This window comes from Leuresthes tenuis, unplaced genomic scaffold (assembly GCF_036924035.1).
Source record: "Leuresthes tenuis unplaced genomic scaffold, fLeuTen1.0.hap1 SCAF_18, whole genome shotgun sequence".
Taxonomy (NCBI): Eukaryota; Metazoa; Chordata; class Actinopteri; order Atheriniformes; family Atherinopsidae; genus Leuresthes; species Leuresthes tenuis.
This window is the reverse complement of record NW_027325372.1, coordinates 22,648,811-22,670,717: the sequence shown is the minus strand read 5'-3', so window position 1 is coordinate 22,670,717 and position 21,907 is coordinate 22,648,811. Positions and strand designations below refer to the sequence as shown.

The 21,907-nt window shown below is 38.4% G+C and overlaps 1 protein-coding gene across 1 annotated transcript in view; it reads left to right on the top strand.

Annotated features, from left to right (window-relative positions):
• Positions 1–11,221, top strand: part of eepd1 (endonuclease/exonuclease/phosphatase family domain containing 1) — a 50,794-nt gene extending 39,573 nt beyond the window's left edge. The window contains exons 3-7 of the mRNA XM_072370307.1: positions 2,928–3,038; positions 4,228–4,362; positions 7,030–7,168; positions 7,369–7,563; positions 10,752–11,221. Of these exons, the coding sequence (XP_072226408.1) occupies positions 2,928–3,038; positions 4,228–4,362; positions 7,030–7,168; positions 7,369–7,563; positions 10,752–10,942 (771 nt within the window). The 3' untranslated portion in view covers positions 10,943–11,221. The remainder of the gene's footprint in view (positions 1–2,927; positions 3,039–4,227; positions 4,363–7,029; positions 7,169–7,368; positions 7,564–10,751) is intronic.
• Positions 11,222–21,907: the final 10,686 nt, after the last annotated feature.

Sequence of the window (21,907 nt, the reverse complement as noted above, 5' to 3'; positions counted from 1 at the left end):
TTCCACAACCCCACAGACAATGGTATGTCACAAAGTGAAGTGGGCTTTAGAGAGGTTAAGGTTGCGGTGGCGTTTGGTTGTGTGAAACCTTCTGTGCGAGCCGGAAAATGGGTTTGAGGCACATTTTAAAGCAGGTGGTGAGGCCAGCTTTTAGTGATGTCACCATAAGATGCTTCCTCTTTGTCAAGCAAGAAGAGGATATTTGAGTTCACTGAACTGTTTTTTTTTCTTAGTAACTGTTTGGCAGATAGGAAAAACATGTTTATGACCAGTTAATCTGCCCTCAAGTGTTAAAATGAATAATCACATTCCCTTTGATCTGCACATGACTAGTCTGGAAACCAATCAAAAGCAGACATAAAGTTGTGATGTCAAATAATTGTCAGAATTACCAAACATTGACCTAGATTAACCTGCATGCGTTTGAAATACTCGCTGCAGCTGTAGCTGTGCCGAAGGATCCCTAGCTTTTTATTTTTTGTTGTTTTTTTTTAATAACAGGACTGGTGAAAGTTACCAATGATCTCCTCTTAGCCTCCAATAGCGGACTTGTTTCTGTGCTTGTCCTGTTGGATCTCAGTGATGCATTTGATACGATCGATCACAGCATTCGGTTACAGAGACTTGAACATGTTATTGGGATTAAAGGAACTGCATTAGGCTGGTTTAAGTCATATTTATCTGATAGATTCCAGTTTGTTCTTGTAAATGAAGAATCTTCCTCACACGTTGGAGTAAATCATGGAGTTCCTCAGGGTTCTGTGCCTGGACCAATTCTTTTTACTTTGTACATGCTTCCATTAGGTAACATTATTAGACAGCATGGCATAAATTCCCATTGTTATGCTGATGATACTCAGCTGTACTTATCTATGAAACCACATGAAACCAATAGGTTGGTCAGACTACAAGCATGTCTTAAAGACATAAAGACCTGGATGACTCAGAACTGTCTGCTTTTAAATTCAGACAAAACTGAAGTTGTTCTCTTTGGACCGCAGCGCTTCAGGGAGAAATTGTCGAGTTATATAGTTACTCCAGATGGTATTTCCTTGGCTTCTTGTTCTACAGTGAGGAACCTTGGAGTTATTTTTTATCAGAATTGATCATTTGACGCACATATAAAACTGATTTCTAGGACTGCCTTCTTTCACCTTCGTAATATTGCTAAAATCAGTAACATCCTGTCTCAGGGTGATGCAGAGAAACTGGTTCATGCATTTGTTACTTCAAGATTGGACTACTGTAATTCTACTACTATTGTTGGGCTGTCCCACATATTCACTGAAAATCTTCCAGCTGATCCAAAATGCTGCAGCCAGAGTTCAGATGAGACCTAACAGGAGAGATCATGTTTCTCCAGTTTTAGCTTCTCTTTATTGGCTCCCTGTTAAATTCAGAATAGAATTTAAGATTTTTCTCCTCACATATAAAGCTCTTAATGACCGAGCTCCATCATATCTTAAAGATCTCATTGTAAGATATTTTCCTAACAGAGCACTTCGTTCCCAAACTGCAGGTTTACTTGTTGTTCCCAGAGTTTCTAAAAGTAGAATGGGAGGCAGAACCTTCAGTTATCAGGCCCCCCTCTTGTGGAATAAGCTGCCAGTAAATGTCCGGGAAGCAGACACCCTTTCCACTTTTAAGATTAGGCTTAAAACTTTCCTTTTTTGATAAAGCTTATAGTTAGGGATGGCTCAGGTAATCCTGAAACATCTCATAGTTAAGCTGCTATAAGCTTAGACTGCTGGGGGACCTCATCTGTCACACCTTTCCTCACTTTGCTCTCTTTTTCCCCCTGTTTATTTTCTCAAATGATATTATGTACATGTGACATTATTGTGGTTATTAACTTGTGTTTCCCTGTTCCAACAGGTATCCTTTGAATGGTGTTATGGTGTTTTTCCCCCCTCTTTTCCCTCTTTTCTGTCTTCTCAAACCCCAGCTGGTCGAGGCGGATGGCCACCCTTCCTGAGTCTGGTTCTGCCAGAGGTTTCTTCCTGTTAAAAGGGAGTCGTTCCTTTCCACAGTCGCCACAGGCATGCTCAGGACGGGAGATTGGACTGAAGACAAGTTTCGGTGCAATCTGTTGGTTTCCTTAGCTAGAATATTATTTTTTATATTGGCTCGATATGAATTAATTGGATTATGATTACAATGAATTGAATTCCAATTGGCTTGAATTGGACTATGTTATTTAAGTGCCTTGAGATGACAATTGTTGTAATTTGGCGCTTATATAAATAAAATTTTATTGAATTGAATTGAACAAGATGATTTAATACTTTTTGTCAGAACAGCAGTCAATTTAAGATTTTGGTAACACGTGGCTGGCTAATTTATGACTTATGAATTTAAGTGTAGCTCCATGTTACATTTTAGGCATTTATGCATCTAAAATGTTGTTTTTGTTTATTTTGTGTTTACTGTATTATACTGTATTATACCACATAACAGCAACACCTGGCACTGGCACCTGATGCTTCATTGTTTTTTAATGCACAGGTCTAAGTTTTAGTTGTAAAGCTAATAACTCTCAGAGACTTACTTTTGAAAACAGTGAAGTAATTTGAAGTGTCTCTAATAAGTATCTTAGAGTCAAAGTCGTAAATTGCACAGTTGGAGTTTTTGCTGTGATCAGGGCTGTTACATGTTTTTTGATTAAGAATTTCAGCTACAAGCTACTGTTTGGTATTTAGTTAAACTGATTTTTTGGGATTGTTTTTCACCATATTCACTACTAAATTTACTCCTCATAGAACCCCACAAAAACTGTGGTTCTTCTTTCCTTTCAGTTTGCAGAACTGTAACATTATTACCAAATTGTAAAGTATGATTAATATTAAGTCTATTAATCGCTAGATAGTATTAATACTATCGCGTGTATAGCGGAAAAAAAACGTTCCCTCTCTTATCATGTGTTTCAGTTCTGCATGGAGTTAAACCAGGGGACACATCCCAGTATACAGAAGTGGAAATGGCCCAGAGGGCTGTGGAAAAGTATAGTGTCTGAAAAACCTACTGGACATTCCAACAAGGTATGGCAGCCATCTTTGATAGCATTAATATTATGCTCTGATTCAAAATCATCCATTTTCTATACCCACTTAACCAACTCAGGGTCGCTGAACAGCTCGCCAGTCCATCACAGAGCCACACAGAGACAAACGCTCACACTTACTCCTAGGGTCAATGTAAAGACACCAATTAACATAACATGCATGTTTTTGGGCTGTGGGATGAAGCTGGAGTACCGGGAGAGAACCCACACATACATGGGTAGAACAGAGTAAAGACCCAGCCGGGATTCAAACCAGGAATCTTCTTACTGTGGAGCGACGGCCCTAACCACACCACTTACTTAATTCGCCAGCACTTACTGTTTTTTTTTTTTTGTTGCTTTTAAATTTAGCAGCAACCTATATTGTGGACATGATGAATATGAACTAAATTTCACCGCTGTCAAAAAAACAAACTTATTTACTGATTGCCAAAGTTCAATAAATATGTTTTATAGACTCCTTAAATACTGCAATAACAGGACTTGAATTACAATAACAGCTAAATTACTGCCTTTAATCCCTCTGCAGATTGGAGAGAAATGGCCCATATTTATTTATTTTTTTTACAATGTTAATTTCATAATATAAGTGCATTTTTGTGTGTTTGTATCTTTGCTTTTACTTTGTTTTATTTTGAACACTTATACACATGATTTTCTTCAGTTTTTTTTTTATCCACCCACACTTTGTTTTTATGCAATTGCTTCTTCACTTTGCAAACACATCATTTCCTGACATCACATGTTAGGTCATTTTCACTTCATGGATACTTAACGCTGATTTTAAAATAACGACAAAATGTAGTTGTTTGATAACTGTGACAAAGTCTTCTTCATTGACCTTTTATATTTACTACATTCTGTGTAGAAAAATGACGTCTTTATGTCACAGTATACTGCTGTTACACAACAGTCACTGCTGTTACACAACTAGTCCGACTTTGTCAGAGGTGACAGAGTCGGACTAGTGGGTTTCTTCTATGTAGTTTATTGTTAGCTTTTTATATACCTTGTTATATCTTCATTTGTAAGTCGCTTTGGATAAAAGCGTCTGCTAAATACATAAACATAAACATTTACATACACCGAACTATTGTTATTAGTCATTGCTTTGTTTTATTAATGAAAGTATTAAACAATATGATCCTATGATCGTCTGTTCACAGGTAGAGAGTTTCTCTGGCTTTTTATGGGACAGCTCATCAGGTATTGGTCTGAAGGATGCTATAGTCATGGAGTCTCCTGTTATCAACGGTAACGGGAATCATGCATATCCTCGACTGTACTTGGCCCACTTTTTAGTAAGTCATGGTAAAAAAACACAGATTGCAGTGTTCAGAAAAGGCATCTGTTACTAATATAACTGGCATATTATTGTAATTATAGAGCTTTTTATGAAAAAGCTAAAAGTATGTATATTTGTCATTGTCATTTATCCCTGAATTGATAATTACACAGTCACTTAAAATGGCAACCAGGATTTCAAAGCCAAGTCAAAGTCAGCTTTATTGTCAATTCTGTAATACTGGTTTGTGGGCAGAGCAGAGAGGGAGTTGAGTGCCCTGACAGTCTGGTGGTAGAAGCTGTCCCACCATCGGCTGGTCCTGGCCCCGGAGACTCCGCAGTCTCCTCCCTGATGGCAGCAGGCTGAAGAGGCTGTGTGGGTGGGATCTCCCGCGATATGGATGGCTTTGCGGGTGAGGCGGGCGTTGTACAGTTCTTGGAGGGGGAGATTAGAGAGGTGCCTGTGATCTTTTCTGCTGCTCTCACGATGTGCTGGAGGGACCTGCGGCAGGATGTGGTGCAGGCGCCATACCACACCGTGATGCAGCTTGATAGGATGCTCTCGATCGTCCAGGTGCACATGATTGGGTTCGGGGCTCCAGCTCTTCTTCGTGATGAATTTATTTATTTAATTATTCTTATTCTATATATACACTATATTACCAAAAGTACTCACTCACCCATCAAAAATAATTAAATTCAGGTGTTCCAATCACTTCCATGGCCACAGATGTATAAATTCAAGCACCTAGGCATGCTTGAATTCTACAAACATTTGTGAAAGAATGGGTCACTATCAGGAGCACAATGAATTCCAGAGTGGTACCATGACTGTGCAACAAGCCAAGTTGTGAAATGTCCTCACTAACTGTCAGTGGTATTATGATAAAGTAGCTGCGACTGGAGCAGTGGAGTTTGGAGGATGGCCCCTTCCTGTTCCAATATCCATAAAGGTCCATAAAGATATGGCTGAGTGAGTTTGGTGTGGAAGAACTTGACTGGCCTCCACCAGAACACCTTTGGGATGAATTAAAGCGAAGCCACCATCAGTGTCTGACCTCACAAATGTACTTCTGAAAGAATGGCCAAAAATTCCCATAAACACACTCCTAAACCTTGTGGAAAGCTTGCACAGAAGAGTTGAAGCTGTTATTGCTGCACAGGGTGGACGGACATCATATTAAACCCTATGGATAAAGAATGGGATATCACTTAAGTTCATATGCGTGTAGAGGCAGATGAGTGAATACTTTTGGCAGTATAGTGTATATATATTGTTAGATCTCCAGTTTTAACCTCTGTATGGTCTGGTTCAGCTCTCCGTTTAAATGTTTAGAGCCCTCAGCTACACAGGGGACTGCCTACTGTAGAATCTGGGACTGCTTAAGCTGGTGGCGAGGAGACTCGCCTGGCTACTAACTGCCTACGTCTGGGTGCCTACCCTGCTTACTCTGATAATACCTCCAAGTGAATGACTCTAGAGCTAGAAATGGATATCAGCCACGTCTGTTAACGGCAGCTCTCCTCTTATGGATCTGTGCACTTGGTATGGTGCAAGGATTATAATTAAGTGGCCTGGTAAGCCCCAAGAATACGTGTAAAAGTCTTTGGCTAGAATAACCTTTCAGAACCTGCTGTTAACACACAATCCCCCTTTTATATACTAAGTAGAGCAAATTAAGTAAATGTCCACAACTTCTGCTTTACTTCCAATGATTATGGATTTATTAACATTCTTTACCAAGGGCACAGTATGACAGCTCAATAAAATAGGTAAAAAATCCACATAATAGTAATACTAATTTTAGTATTTAGTCTCCATATGTGTTCCATACATATTTCCACTGTCTCCTAGCCCCGAGATGCTGCCTCTGGAGAAGGTTAACATAGACTTGTTTTTTTGCACAGTAAATTTTTAAGTAACATTTCTGGGTGCATCTCTGTATTGTAACCGTTGACAAAGGTTTCCCAAAGTAATCCCTTGCCCATGTGTTTGGATCAGCTATTGAATGAAAGTTCTGTGATGCAGTGCTGTCATAGGTGTCCAGTTTATGCTTATATCCCTGTCCCTAATGCATTGAAATTTGTTCAGATTTTTTACTGATTTAATAATATTCTTCAAGTAGGGGGAGAAATATGTAAATCATATTTCTTTTCCCCTCAAATACTCACCTTGCATGGATAATGTTTTTGTACCAAATTGTGATTATTATCACCTTTTGAATGTCGATCCATTTTATTTATGTGTTGCACACCTAAAATACAGGGCTGCTTGTATATTAACAAATTAAATTAAATTTGTTGTCTTACTGTTTCTCAGAATGAATTTTTCTTCATGAGGTCCCAATAATTTCTGATTTGTGGTGACCAGACTGATACATTCTTAAGTAAAACATTAGAAGGCAATATCCATTCCTGTTTATTGTAATAAATGTAGTTACAGTAATTAGGCAGTTTGAAAAAAACAAAAAACCTCTTTCTTAGGATTTTCGAACTTTGACATGTGGGTCCAACTCAGGATAAATATATGGGTTATGTTGTGTAGAAGTCAGTCATGGGACAAAAAAAATAAACGGCTCAAGCAGCGTAAGGGCCAACAAGAAAAAAACATTCTTCTCAAATAAGCAGCAATGCTAACAAAAACCAGCATGTATTTATGCATTATGACTGACTTTTCTCACCAGGTTGGTTCAAATGAGCTGACAGTGGTAAACATTCACATTCAGGCAACAGCCCCTGCAGGAGAGTCCAGCTGCAAAAACCACAATTCGGATGACGCTAAGTGTTTGCGCCTGTCGCCCACCATCCAGGAAACACTCAAAGGTCAGTCTGTCTTGATAGACTAATCCATATGAGGTCTTCCACACATCAAAGCACATATCCTAAACAGATCAAGCAGATTCATGTAATAATGGGCTCAATAAAACATGAAACAACCTTGGACAGATATATATTTTCATATTATATTATTTCAATAGTTCATTATTAGATTTCTTTAATGTTTTTAATTTCTTCCTCTGCAGGTGAAAAGGAGTTGGTGGTACTGGGAAACTTTGGCTCCCCTCCTCAGAGCTCTGAACTTGACATCCTGAGAAAAGATAAGCTCTTTGCTCTGGTACCATCCACCCAGTTTACCAATATTAGCACCCGCTCCCCACAGGGCACGTGCTGTCTGGATAATATCTGGGTCAGCCGCTCCCTGAAGAAGATCTACTCAGGTGGGATAGTATAAAAATCACAAGAATGTAGGAGAAATCATGACTCATGTGGAATAGCCCACTATTCTCTTCCAAATGTCAAAGGTGTCTTTGTAGGTATGTTATTGTGCTGTGTGCAAGTTCCTAGACAACATTTGAAGACAAAGACACTGTATTCTGTACCTGGTTAGAGGGAGATAGTGTATCTATATTCCAATTGGATCATTGCATGTAATGATCCAGTCGGAACCTCCTACAAACCAAAAATAAGATAAACATATGATAAACCTTTATTAACCCTCACAAAATGTAATGTGTAATGTGCATCTTTTTTTCCCAACAAAAATCTTTTTTTTTAAATAGGTAGTTATACAAACAAGCTTGTACAAAGACCAATATTTTTGAGTGACAATTTTTAGAATATAAAAAGCACACTTATGCCATTTATGAATCTATCATGACTCTTTTGGAATAATTTGAATAACAGACTAAGTCATGAGTCATTCAGTACAAGCCCTGTCTGAGAGGAGTTTCAAGTTTCAAGGGATTCAACAGGAGCCCAGATCAGAATTCAAGTATTTTTGTTAGTGAACTGCACTAAAGGAAGTGTAATATTGTGATTTTCTCCCTTCTTGCAAACAATAGAAAGTGGTCAAAGGCTATGGAAAAAGTGGGAAGCTAACTTGTATATCCTCTAGTGGGATCCTCCCAATGTAACCAGTGTAAACCTAGGGTATTTAATTGGAAACATCAATCGTAGGTCAGCTCCATAGGTGAGTGACAGAGCTACAAAGTGGAGGGCACAGTTTTCTAACCTTATAGGGGCTGGAATGGGAATGAGGACACAAGTACTATCCCCACTTGATCGGTCGCTTTCTTATTGCAAATCTTTAATAAAAATGTATATCAATATGGACATTTTCAATGTCACATTATTTGTTGGGTTACCAAAATAGCTGAAAAAGCACCATAGCAGTAACAACATTCTTGAATGTGCAAGGAAGGTGTAGCGAACTCGGTGTGGAATAAGTGATGCCTAATCTCTGGGAGACCCATTAACATTCCTGTGTTGGATTTGTAGACTCAAACCTACCAGGTTAAACAGGTGTTGGGACTTCACCAGCCTTGGGAGAGATAAGCATCACTTCACTTTAAATTGACCTAATAACTGTCTGCAAGATGATTTGAATGCTGCATAAACCGAATAACATTAACACCCTGGTGCTAGCCTTTTAAATTATAGCCTATCAGCCAAAATATACAAAAGACATTGAAATGTAGAGGAGGACCCCAGACCAAAGACTGACCAGATGCTCTCCCCCATCTAAAAAAAAAATAAAAAATAAATCCTGCAAATCACCAATTCCCTGACAATGAGTTAAAGACTATTGATACTGTTCAGATTTTGTCACATGGAAGTGCAAATCTTTGTCTGCACTAAAAATATATTCCTTAGACCTTATGGGAACAGAAATTCCAGGACTATTTCAACCCTATGTCCTACGCTACTTATGACTTTTTTTTTTTTTAACCCTTCTATATGAAACTGAGATTCTAGACCCTGATCCAAATACTCCAGAAGAGGAGGACAGGGCTGCATTTGTCTCTTCTCCATCACTGGCACAGACAAAATGGCAGTTCTTCTCCACACAAGTCCTCTGCATCACACAAGCAGCAAGTGGCTTAAGGTTACTGGTTGTAGAAATGTGGCAACTAGCTTGTACACGTTCACTCTGGTGCAGCTACGAGACCCCAAGACCACTTTCCCTCCTCTCTGTATATATGTGTACACTGGTCGACTGTCGTAAACATGTGATGTCTTAATACCAAAAGAGCGTAACTTAATGCATAAAGCTATAAACCAAGGTAAAGCTATAAAATTACATATAGACTAAAATAAGCACTGGGTTACAAACACTATAATATTGTTTTTACACGTTGCTGGTGACATCAGCCAAAGCCAAGTGTTCGTGGTGACGATGCCCTAGAGAGGGAGAGAGGACTAATAACTTTCCTGATGTGCCGAAAGCCCCCAGAAACTAACCAACAGACAACTGACTGCTGAAGTGCATGGCCAACATCAACCAAAAGGAAAGGTTGAGCCCTTTGGTGTCTGGAGATGCAGCATTATAACCATTAATTACTTGAAAGTTGCTAGCAGTTAATGTGTATCTCGTGTCTAGAATTAGGATCCTAAATTTAACTCTGTCTGTAATATTTTTCCATTTTCTTGCTCTTTTGAAGCATCTCTATTACTCATTTCCATATGGTTAAATATCGTGACATATCTCACTACACAGTCGCAAGTTGTTTTCTACCTCACGATACATATTCCATGTTCTTATTACACACTTTTTTTTTCTTGCTCGCAATTTAAGGTTCATGTTTTGGTATTTCAATAAATATTTAGCATCTATTTTAATGCATCATTGTCGAATGTTTCCTTGAACTGAGGTCAAGTCAAGCGAGAACTACTGAGTGGCGTTGTGAGACTTATTCAGATTGATTATAATATTATTTCTTATGTTGAATGCGGTGCCCTTTTTAATCGAGGTATTTCTTTGTTTTTCCTTAATTTAATATTGCAAATGCTACAAAAGACATCTAGCAGACAAACATGTCTACAGTAGCTGACACCAGGTCAGCAAAACAAATTTTTTATTCGTATTTTTGGTTTCATTTGAGTTAATTACAATTAACGTCTTTCATTCTCTGCAAGTCAAATTAAATTCCTGAGTCACTCGACATATCCAGGTTTTGTCTGAAGTCATTACAAAGAAGTTCAAATTTAATATTGAGTCTTGCAAAGCCGATCTCAATTGAGTGATGAGTGGTAAATAAAAACACTAAAAAGCACTAAAACCAAGACAAGGTTAAGACGCCATATAATTGTAGACCATTTAAGCTGAGCCTAAAGCTAAACTAATTCCGTTTTGTGATGCAAGTTTTTTAAGGTTCCTAAAATTTAAAACAGTAATGTTATCATTGTGTCAAAGCAGTATATTCTTATTCATTACTGCTTTTTACATTTGTTTGTTCTATCTGTGTACATGTATATCAAGTATCACAACATGTCCTAATTCTGATTCATTCTGATGTCCTAATTTTTGTGGTTTAAATCTTCACTGAGTAAATCCTTTGGTACATTGTGCTACATTCAGTCCCACGTGTCTGTTAACTTTTGGTCTCCTTGTTTTTTCTTATGACAGGCCACTGCATGGTAGTGCGAGAGGGCTTGACTAATCCCTGGATCCCAGATAACTGGTCATGGGGTGGTGTAGCATCAGATCACTGCCCTGTGGTGGCTGAATTTTACACAGAACCATCTTCTAAGGAGCTGAACAGACCAGGTATGGCAGTGGTGGACAGAGAAGACATTATGCCCAAGCATGAGCGGTGACAGCGGTCCCAGTTAAGATTATAGTGGATGACATCAGAGGGACATTGACCCACCTGGATCGTACTATGTCATTGTGTTCTGTGGAGCACAGTTTCCCAATGAATGTGAAAAAGTGAGAAGATTGCCTTTTTTTCAGTATGTATAATATTAAATTATAAGTAATTAAGCCATGTAAATGCTAAATATATATATATGTATGTATGTATGTGTGTATATATATACATATGGTGCAAGAAATGAGCCAAACATTTTCTATATGTATATGAAATAAAGAGAAATGAATAGCTCTGCTGTGTCTGAACTCTCATAATTGCAAATACATGCTTTATCTAGCTGATTATCTGAGTGACCCAGAGGTGCTGTAATAAGCCTCTGTCGTTCGTGATGATGATAAGTTCTGAAATGTAGCAAATGAAAGCTGTGCTCTTGAATTATGAAAGCCATCCTCGTGCACGTGTGAGCTGTTGTCTTCTTGTGGTGGAAGTGAGGTGCCAGGAAACGCTGTCATCTGAGGTTTCTACTCACCCTTAAACTCACTGACCAACTCCATGCTGCTTTTAAATTAATCAAAAATAATTTATCATTCGTTTAGTGTTTTATCATTGATCACAAATTAATAAAACTATAAAAATAAACAATATTGGTATTACATTACAGCATATGAAATTAATCTATATTTTAAAAAACAAAAGATGTGGAGGTATAGAGTTGATTTCTATTTGATATTTGTTTTTGTGTGTGTGACTATTATAAACTCATCCAAAATTGATGTCAGTGATGCCATAGACCAGGTGGTGTTTAGACCTAAATGATAATGCATTTTAAATGTGCTCACAGTAGCCACTAAAATTAAACCTCTACATATAAGAAATAAAAACCAATAAAGTCATTAAAAAATGTGCGTATGAGCTTGCAAACTTTTGTTAAGACAGAAAAATTTAACTTATAGAATGTTCACAGTTTAATGTGAATTAGCCTGATAATTTTAGCTAAATTAGAAATAAAAGCAGAGTTCACCTTATAAGACTTTTGGGACTCTGCCAGGTATTTGTCATCCAAAACCTTTGAAAAGGATATTAAGATACATTTTCTTAGATTATTAGAAACAATTAATTTACCTTTTTTTTTAGATAATTCACAAAATGATCCAAATAAGATCTGCTTATATGATGTTGGGGACAACACCAACTGAGGTGTCAATTAAAAAATTGGTGTGCGGGCAAGTCTGGTGTTGGACTGGAAGGACTATGTGGATTCCACAGTAGCTCAGAGGAGGCCATTGTAATCTGCAGTTGGCTAGTGTCCATATGACTAGAAATCAATTCTTTAAATTTAAATTCTTTCATTAAAAAGTATGACCAAATATGACAACTGTGCAATCTTTGGGTTTATAGAAACCCAAAGATTTATATAACCCAAAGTGTTTATATAACAGATTCAAGTAGTCCTACCTCGACATCCAAAGGATATAGAATGTAGAGTTTGCCCTGATTTCTTGCTCTGAAATTCTTGAAGTGCCCTTAGTAGCCTGCAACTTAAAAATGTATCTGGCTTCCTTGGCTTGAACAGTAAAGTAAAACCGAACCGAGGATAAAGAAAAAGACTAATGTTCTGGATTAACTGCCTTTTATTGGATCCTTGATATTTGATCCATCAGGGAACTTCAACTTCAAGGAAATCCCATCTTTTGATTCATCTTGGTTAGCCATTCAATGACAGTGTTCCTTGATGACCTTGAATGTATACAAATATTTAATTGTTTACAGAGTACGCATAATTAGATAAAACATGCTCCTGGACATAACTGACCATTCTATGCTTTTCCTCAATATTCACCAGGGCCTGTTTCCTTATTTCCTGTGATTATAGATAAAAATTAAACACACAGTCACATCATTTACATCGTTACAAAAGAGAAATTAAAAATTGGACAGAAAACCAAACAAACCATCTCCTGGGTCAGCCAACAGGGACCTGTGGTATTCTTCATCCTGCTCAGAGCATAGTGTCCATGATTCCTGAAGGGTCTAGAAGAAGTTGCTGATAGCATTTCTAAAATATCACAATTAGTAGCAAAACAGAGTTTTGTGTTATTAAGAAAAGACGTTTACTTTACCTGGGAGATAAAAACTGCCTGAATTTGGCCAGGTACTGTAGTGGAGTCAAATATGTAAAGTGGGAATTAACTCTCTGGTATCACAGCTCTGGAGTATAGAATTCAGAAATTAATATTTGTTAATTACATTCAGATGATTGAATGAGGAATTTTTCAATGTATTACTGTCAATGGAAGGGTTATTAGAAGGGACATGTTACCGGTTTGCCTCACTGTTAAGGAAAAATAAAGTCGAAGGAGATGTGAGACCTGGAATCTCCAGGGGTTGCAGCAAGCCAAAAGGATGTCTGAAACTACCCTTGTTCCGAGAGCAGACAAGTACAGGCAAGAAGATATTCTCGAACATCATTATCTAAGGATTGTCTACTGGAAGTACCACTTGAGAAAGGATATGGTCCTGTTGATACCTGGATGGTGAGTGAATTTAGCTGGGTTGGCCCAGTGAAGAACAGCGGAATGAACGGGTGCAGGAATATAGCAACAGTTAGGTGATCCTGTGCCTGGATCGGGGTCTGCCAGTAAGGCTTGTTGGATTTGATCCTGGATATCCCAGGTAACTCCACCAATGGTGCAATTCTGTCAACATTATGAAATGTTGTCTCATTCAAAGGTTTCATTCTAAGCAGAAAACGGTCGGGAGTTAAAATCAGTTTTAACATTTCTGGAGTCTGGACAGTAATAGAAAAGTTGAATCTCCCAAAGAATAGTTACCAATGCACTTATCTTGAATTAGGTAATTTAGCATTTTTAAGAAAATCTATTTTTTGTGATCTGTCTGTTGTTGTTTACAACCCTCCAGTCAGTGCCTCCAATCCTCCAGAGGAAGCTTAACAGTCAGGAACTCCCAGTATCTGACGTCATAGTTGCGTTCAGGCAGGGATGAGTGGAACGCACAAGGGTGTAGTTTACCTTCCACAGCTGAATTCTGTGAGAGGACTGTTCCCATTACAGAATCTGAGGGAAACCAGTCAGCAACAGCTAGTCAGCAACAGTTTTAATATTTTCTGGATGATCTTCACCTGCCGATCATCGAAGACTACAAACATGTCTTACAAAACATAACCCCTAACCCCCTAACCCAAAGAACCACACGTGCTTCAGCAGGAAGCTTCTCTCAAGGAGATGTGAACAAATGAGAACTTTGCCATAAATGATTTATTCCTTGTATCAAATTGACTTAACAGTTTGTCCTTCTTATTTATCCACTTCAAATCCAGTATCAAAAATAAAACATTGTATTATGTGTTATGAGAAAGAACCACACTTAATCTCCAGGAATTCGAAAATAGCCTTCTTTCGGCGAATTATGAAGAAATACGGATTTTACTATGAAATTAATTCTAAGCAGGTTTCAAGTATAAATTTCTTCATATTATCGTGCATGAGAAAGAAAAACACTTGTGCTTCAGGATTCCGGCATTAAGCTCCTTTAAACGATTTCAGATTTTGCTATAAAATTAATTCCTTCACTCAAAGCAAGTTAAAACTGCTTTGTCCTTCATATTATTTATCCATGTCTAAACATGTTTCAAGGATAAATTTATGCATATTACCTTGTATGAGAAAAACCACACTTATGCTTCAGTAATAATCTCCTTTTGAGGAGTTAAGCACGATTTCCGATTTTGCCGAGAATAAGATTCTTTTTACGAGTTCTGTATAATTTCAGATTTTGGTATAAAATGAATTCCTTCACCCAAACCAAGTTAAAAACTGCTTTGTCCTTCATATTTGTCCACGTCTGAATAGGTTTCAACAAAAAAGAATGTTGTACTTTGCAGAATAGAAAAGAACAACACTAAACCTTTAGGAATTCTAGAATAAGCTTCTTTTCACGAGTTCTACACAATTTCGGATTTTGCTATGAAATGAATTCCTTCACTCAAACCAAGTTAAAACTTCTTTGTCCTTCATATTTATGCATGTCTAAAAAGGTTTCAAGCATAAAATTCTTCCTATTATGAGAAAGAAACACACTTGCGATTGAGCAATATGCTCCTTTTCAGGAGTTACGCAAGATTTTGGATTTTGCTATAAAATGAATTCCTTCAATCAATTCAAGTTAAAACTGTTTTGTCCTTCATATATATCCATGTCTAAATAGGGTTCAACAAAAAAGAAAGTATTACTTTGCAGTATAGGAAAGAACAACACTAAACCTTCAGGAATCCGAGAATACGCTGTTTTGTCCTTAGGTGACAGAAGGAGTAATATGGCCCAGTCAAAACACAGAGAGTTGCACTCAAAAAGATCTTTAAATAAAGTAAACATACCTTGTGTGCCACAGACTGCTCCCAAACACGAGGGGGCAAATAATACCTCTAAAACACTTAAGTTGGCTTTATTAAATGTTAGGTCTTTAGCTGGGAAAACATTCTTAATTAATGATTTTATCACTGAGCACACCCTGGATTTTATGTTTTTAACTGAAACTTGGTTGGAACAAAATAACAGTGCTGCTGTTCTCATTGAGTCAACCCCTCCTGGTTACAGTTTTATCAGCGAGGCCAGAGTGAACAGGAGAGGAGGAGGGGTTGCAGTCTTATTCAATGAATCATTTAAATGTTAGCAGTTATCTCCTGGAAGTTTTCAGTCCTTTGAATATATGGCTATACAGCTGAAGGCCTCGCCCAGAGTCCTGTTTCTGAATGTTAACAGGCCCCCTAAATACTGTGCAGATTTTTCTGATGACCTCAGTGAACTGCTGTCTATGATCTGTGTTTCACTGTTATTGTTGTTGGTGATTTTAACATCCATATGGACAACCCTCATGACAGAGGGACTAAAGACCTGAGTAACCCTCTGGACAACTTTGGTCTGACTCAACATGTAACAGAGCCCACACACAATAGGGGGCACACTCTAGACTTAGTGATCTCTAAGGGTCTAAGCATTTCAAAGATTACTGTGTCTGATGTGGGCCTGTCTGACCATTCTTCTGTTTTCTTTGAGAGTACGATTTCAGTGCACACAAATGTCTCAACAGCAGTGATCTCAAAACGGTGTATAACTGAAAACAGTAGTGAGATCTTTAACCATGTCTTCTCTTTAACATCTGCCCTGTCCGGGGGTTCAGTCAGTGAGCTCGTCAGTAGCTTCAATGTTAATATGTTAAATGTTATGGATACTATTGCTCCCATTAAGGTGAAGGTTATCTCTGGAAGGAAGAAGTCTCCATGGCGAAATTCCACACTGGTGAAAAATGGGAAAAGAGAGTGTCGGAAAGCTGAGCGCAGATGGAGAAAAACAAATCTCCAGGTTCATTATGACATCTATAAAGAGAAACTTCACTCTTACAATTTACAACTGAGGAATGCAAGGAAATCCTACTTCTCTGACATCATCACCAAAAACAGTCATAATGCTCGGGCCTTATTTGCTACAGTTGACAGGCTAACAAACCCTCCTGTGTCAGTGGCAAATGAACTCCATTCCACCATGGCCTGCAATGACTTTGCCAAATTCTTCATAGACAAAGTCCAAAATATTAGACAAGCAGTTGGTACATCAGCAGCAGGTTCAGCATATGTACTGTGTCCACCGAAAACCGGTTTAAACACCATGACATTGTTTCAACCCATTAACAGTAAAGACCTGGAGGACATCTTACGTCACCTGAAGTCCTCCTCTTGCGGTTTAGACATCCTACCAACAGGTTTTTTCAAAGGGGTCTCAAAGACTTTGGAGTCAGACCTGTTACTGATTGTGAACTTGTCCTTAACGTCAGGTGTGTTTCCAGAGCCACTAAAAACAGCTGTAATTAAACCTCTGCTGAAAAAGGACAATCTTGACAAGACGCAAATGAACAACTACAGGCCCACCTCAAATCTCCCATTTTTAAGTAAGATCATTGAAAAAGCGTTTTTTCAACAGCTTAATTACTTTTTAACACAAAATAACTGCTATGATACCTCCCAGTCAGGCTTTAGACAGCACCACAGCACTGAGACTGCTCTGACCAAAGTGTTTAATGATATATGTCTGAATACAGACAGTGGAAAAATGTCAGTCTTAGTTTTACTGGATCTCAGTGCTGCCTTTGATACAGTTGACCACAATATATTACTCAAACGACTGGAGAACTGGGCTGGTCTTTCCGGAACTGTACTAAACTGGTTTAAAGCATACTTAGAGAACAGGAAGTATTTTGTGTCAATAGGTAACTACATCTGAGCAGACAAGAATCACATGTGGAGTTCCCCAAGGTTCCATCCTGGGACCTCTTCTGTTCTGTTCTGTAACATCTACATGCTCCCACTGGCACAGATTATAAAAAAACAACCAAATAAACTACCATAGCTATGCAGATGACACACACACATATATATTACAATGTCACCAGGAGACCGAGGGCCTGTACAGGCCCTTGGAAAATGCATTGAGGAGATTAATGACTGGATGTGCCACAACTTCCTCCAGCTAAACAAAAACAAAACTGAGGTAATTGTCTTTGGAGCCAAAAATAAAAGATTGAAAGTCACCACAGAGCTTCAATCTATAAATCTAAAAACTACCAACCAGGCCAGAAATCTGGTTGTAGTGATGGACTCAGACCTAAATTTGGACAAACACATAAAGGCAATAACAAAGTCAGCCTACTATCACCTTAAGAATATATCAAGGCTAAAATATCTGATGTCTCAGCAGGACCTGGAAAAACTAGTCCATGCATTCATTTTTAGTAGGCTTGATTATTGTAACAGCATCTTTACAGGTCTACCTAAAAAGCTTGAGTTTCAAAACGGAATCATATTTTAACTATTGATTTTATCTTTGATATATATAATTTTTCTATTGTTCTTATTTCTTTCTTTTGTTTAAATTTTAAATCATGTTTTTTATTTCTTCTGTTTTAATGTCTCTGTAAAGCACTTTGAATCACCTTGTTGTTGAATTGTGCTATACAAATAAACTTGCCTTGCCTTGCCTTTTCACGAGTTCTACACAGTTTTAGATTTTGATATAAAATTAATTCCTTCCCTCAAACCAAGTTAAAACTGCTTTGTCCTTCATATTTATCCATGTCTGAATAGGTTTCAACAAAAAAGAAAGTATTACTTTGCAGTATAGGAAAGAACAACACTAAACCTTCAGGAATCCGAGAAAAAGCTTCTTTTCACGAGTTCTACACAGTATTAGATTTTGATATAAAATGAATTCCTTCACTCAAACCAAGTCAAAACTGCTTTGTCCCTCATATTAAACCATGTCTAAATAGGTTTCAACAAAAAAGAACGTTGTACTTGGCAGAATAGGAAAGAACAACACTAAACCTTTAGGAATTTGAGAATAAGCTTCTTTTCACGAGTTCTACACAATTTCGGATTTTGAATTCCTTCACTCAAACCAAGTTAAATCTTCTTTGTCCTTCATATTTATGCATGTCTAAAAAAGTTTCAAGCATAAAATTCTTCCTACTATCCTTTATGAGAAAGAAACACACTTGTGATTGAGCAATACGCTCCTTTTCGAGGAGTTAAGCAAGATTTCGGATTTTGCTATAAAATGAACTCCTTCAATCAATTCATATATATCCATGTCTAAATAGCTTTAAACAAAAAAGAACGTTGCCCTTTGCAGTATAGGAAGGAACAACACTAAACCTTCAGGAATCCGAGAATAAGCTTCTTTTCACGAGTTCTACACAGTTTTAGAAGGGACGAACAGGAAGTCCAGAACTTAGAGCAGGCAAATGGGGTGGAGTTAATAAAAGGGGCTCATTTGGGCCTTTCTTCCTGCACTGACACACCTGGGAGCAGCTGAGCTGAGGCCTTTGTTTGAAGCTGAGTTTGTAGGCTGTACTTTTTAGATGTTTGAAAGCATGATTTTAATATTACTTGATCACTAGAGAATAACCATTTGGCTTTTTATTTGTGGTATGAATTGTTTGTAGGCATTCTATGTTGGGAGGGGACTGATCTATTGAATGATTGTTTAAAGGCATCAGCCAAGAAGGAGGTACGCTTAAGCAGTGTTGAGATATTTTAAAATAGATTTTACTCTTTTTATGTCCCAGTGTGAAAGGTTTTCAATGGAGCTGTGTCTAAAAAAAGCCAACCACTGTTTTTCCCAGGTTTATTTGATTTGAATTTGTTTTTAATTTATCATTTGGGCAGGTTATTTTTTTGCGGAGTTTTCTGCCATCTTTAAGGGGGGAGGCTGAGTAGCAGTGCAGCCATTTACATGTGTGCTCTATTGTGTGGTTTGTCACTTTAAGATTGCTGTGAATAGATAAATTGAGTGTGTAGTGGTATTTCAGTCATAAATTGCCATGTGTTTGTGATGTTTTATCTTGCTGTGCATAACTTCAGAAGGTTCCCCCCTCCCCCCGGTCGTGCAGTCAAGTCCCAGGGTTGTTTTCTTTTTAACCATCTCATGTTTGGTTTGATTGTATCTTTTGTCTTTTATAATTTACTCACTCTAGAGGTCAATATTTTATCAAAAAATATATTGTTAATAAAATTTATGTTTTTTGTATAGCAGTCTCTGGTTCCAGTTTATTCTGAGTCTGTGCAGTTAATATCACTTGGTCACTTTGGTGACTTTGGTGTTGTTGGCAGGACCTTTACAGAGATTGCGTATTTTTTTTTCCTTTGCAGTTTTGTTTTTGCCCTTGGTTTGTATAGTATAAATATAAGTGTAGTGGGAAAACCAGTAGTGGCAGCAAGTCCAAGTCAGCTGAACGTCTTCAGGACATCCACTTCAGGATCCCAACATCTCTACAGTAAATCTTGTTCTGTGATATGGAGGATATTCAAGCAATCATGGATCAGGTACGGCAGCTTCAGGCTGAAAATGAACAATTAAAGTCACAGATGGCAAACCAAAGTACTGTTTCACCTCAAGCATGGCCATCTAATGACTATGCCTCCACTTCAGCAAGTGTCAGCGGACCTATCCCTACTGCACCCCCAGTACAAACTCAGTTTGTGTATGTTCCAAGAGAGCGAAAGTGCTCAAAATTCTCCGGTAAATTGTCTGTTGATTTTATAACTGTTGAAAAATGGATTGAAGAGGCTCGCAGGTGCCTGGCAGTTCGACAAATGTCTCAAGCTGAACAGGTTCTTTTTCTGTATGACCAGTTAGATGGAGGTGCAAAAGCAGAGCTTGAGTTCCATGATTTGGCAAATCGAGACAATGCCGATAAGATGTTTTCAATACTGACTGAAAATTTTAGTTGTTCCCAGTCATATGTTACTGCACAGCTTAATTTTTTCCAGCGCAGTCAGAGGCAAGGGGAATCTCTTAGAGACTATTCCCATGTTTTAAAGTCACTTATGGATGTAGTTATTTGCAAAACACCTGGTGGCATCCCTAACTATGATCAAATTTTGCGTGATCAGTTTATAGAACATGTACATGTACATGACATGCTGCGGAGGGAGCTGAAACAGAGCATTAGTCGAAACCTTACGATGTCCTTTACTACGCTCCGTGGTATTGCCATCAGGTGGGCAGAAGAGGGCAGAAACGGGAGTAGATAAAGGGCTCGTGCATTTTCTTGCAATACCTACACCACTTTAGAGGACAGGGATGTAGCTGAGACTAATGCTATCACTGTGCCATCTCAGAGCGACTTGGCTGAGCTTAAAGAATGTCTTAAGAAACAGCAGGTACAGTTATTATGAAACATATAGGCATCTTAAATCCGATCCAACATGTGCAGATTTCAAAGAGGGTAGAGACACAAAACCTTATCGTTTTCAAGCTGACGGTAGACCAATTTGTCTGCGGTGTAATAAACCAGGACACATAGCATGTTTCTGTAGGGTTCAGATACAGTCTGCTGTAGGTCCCACTAAAAGCTCAGGATGTCAAGCAACAATACAAGCAAACGATGCTTTAGCCACCTCAGTTTGGCCACAGGAAAACTAGCACCCTCTGGTGTGGGGAGCCAGACACCAGGAGGGGGACTTTCAGGCTCAGGTAATGGGGATTCACCTGAATTGGTCGGAGAATGTCCAGTAGTGAAAGTGAGCATGGGGGGCGTCATAGTTCCTTGCTTACTGGACACCGGGTCCATGGTCTCTACTATAACAGAAGACTTCTTCATAGAGCACTTTCAGGCACAGGTTGAAGATAAGTTGCGACAGTGCAACTGGCTGCAGTTGAAGGCTGCAAATGGATTAGGAATCCCTTACATAGGCTACTTGGAGCTTGATATTGATGTCCTGAGTAAGACCCTCCCCCGGATGGGGGTGTTGGTCGTAAAGAGCCCACAAGATCCTCGTATGAGAAAACATGAACTGTCTGTGCCCGGGTTGCTTGGTATGAACATCTTTCGACGTTGCTATCATGAGTTGTTTGTTCAGCTTGGTCCTGATCTTTTTGAGTTTCCCCCTTTTAAAAGCTGCTGGTTCTGGCTGGAAAGAGGCTTTGTCAGAGTGCCATTCCATTGAGTTGCTGCAGGAACAAGGGCGCTTAGGAAAGGCTAGAGACCCACCACCCCACTCTTAGAGAATACACCTTCTTCTCACCGGTACACCACTCATATTCAAGAATAGATTATTTCTTAGTTAGCAGTTCCTTGATGAGGGATATTTCAGACACCAAAATCCACCCCATCACTATCAGTGATCACGCTCCAGTTTCTATCACACTGAAGAATAACAGTTATACCACCAGCGAGGAATTGGAGATTTAATACATCATTACTAAAAGACCCTGAGTTTATTAATTATTTCAAAAGGGAATGGTATGTATACTTAGAAAATAATGACCTGCCAGGATGTCAGCTTGTACTCTCTGGGAAGCCGGAAAAGCAGTTATGAGAGGCAAAATAATCTCTTTTTCATCAAATAAGAAAAAGAGGGAAAGTTTAAGGATATCAGATTTAGAACTCAGGATTA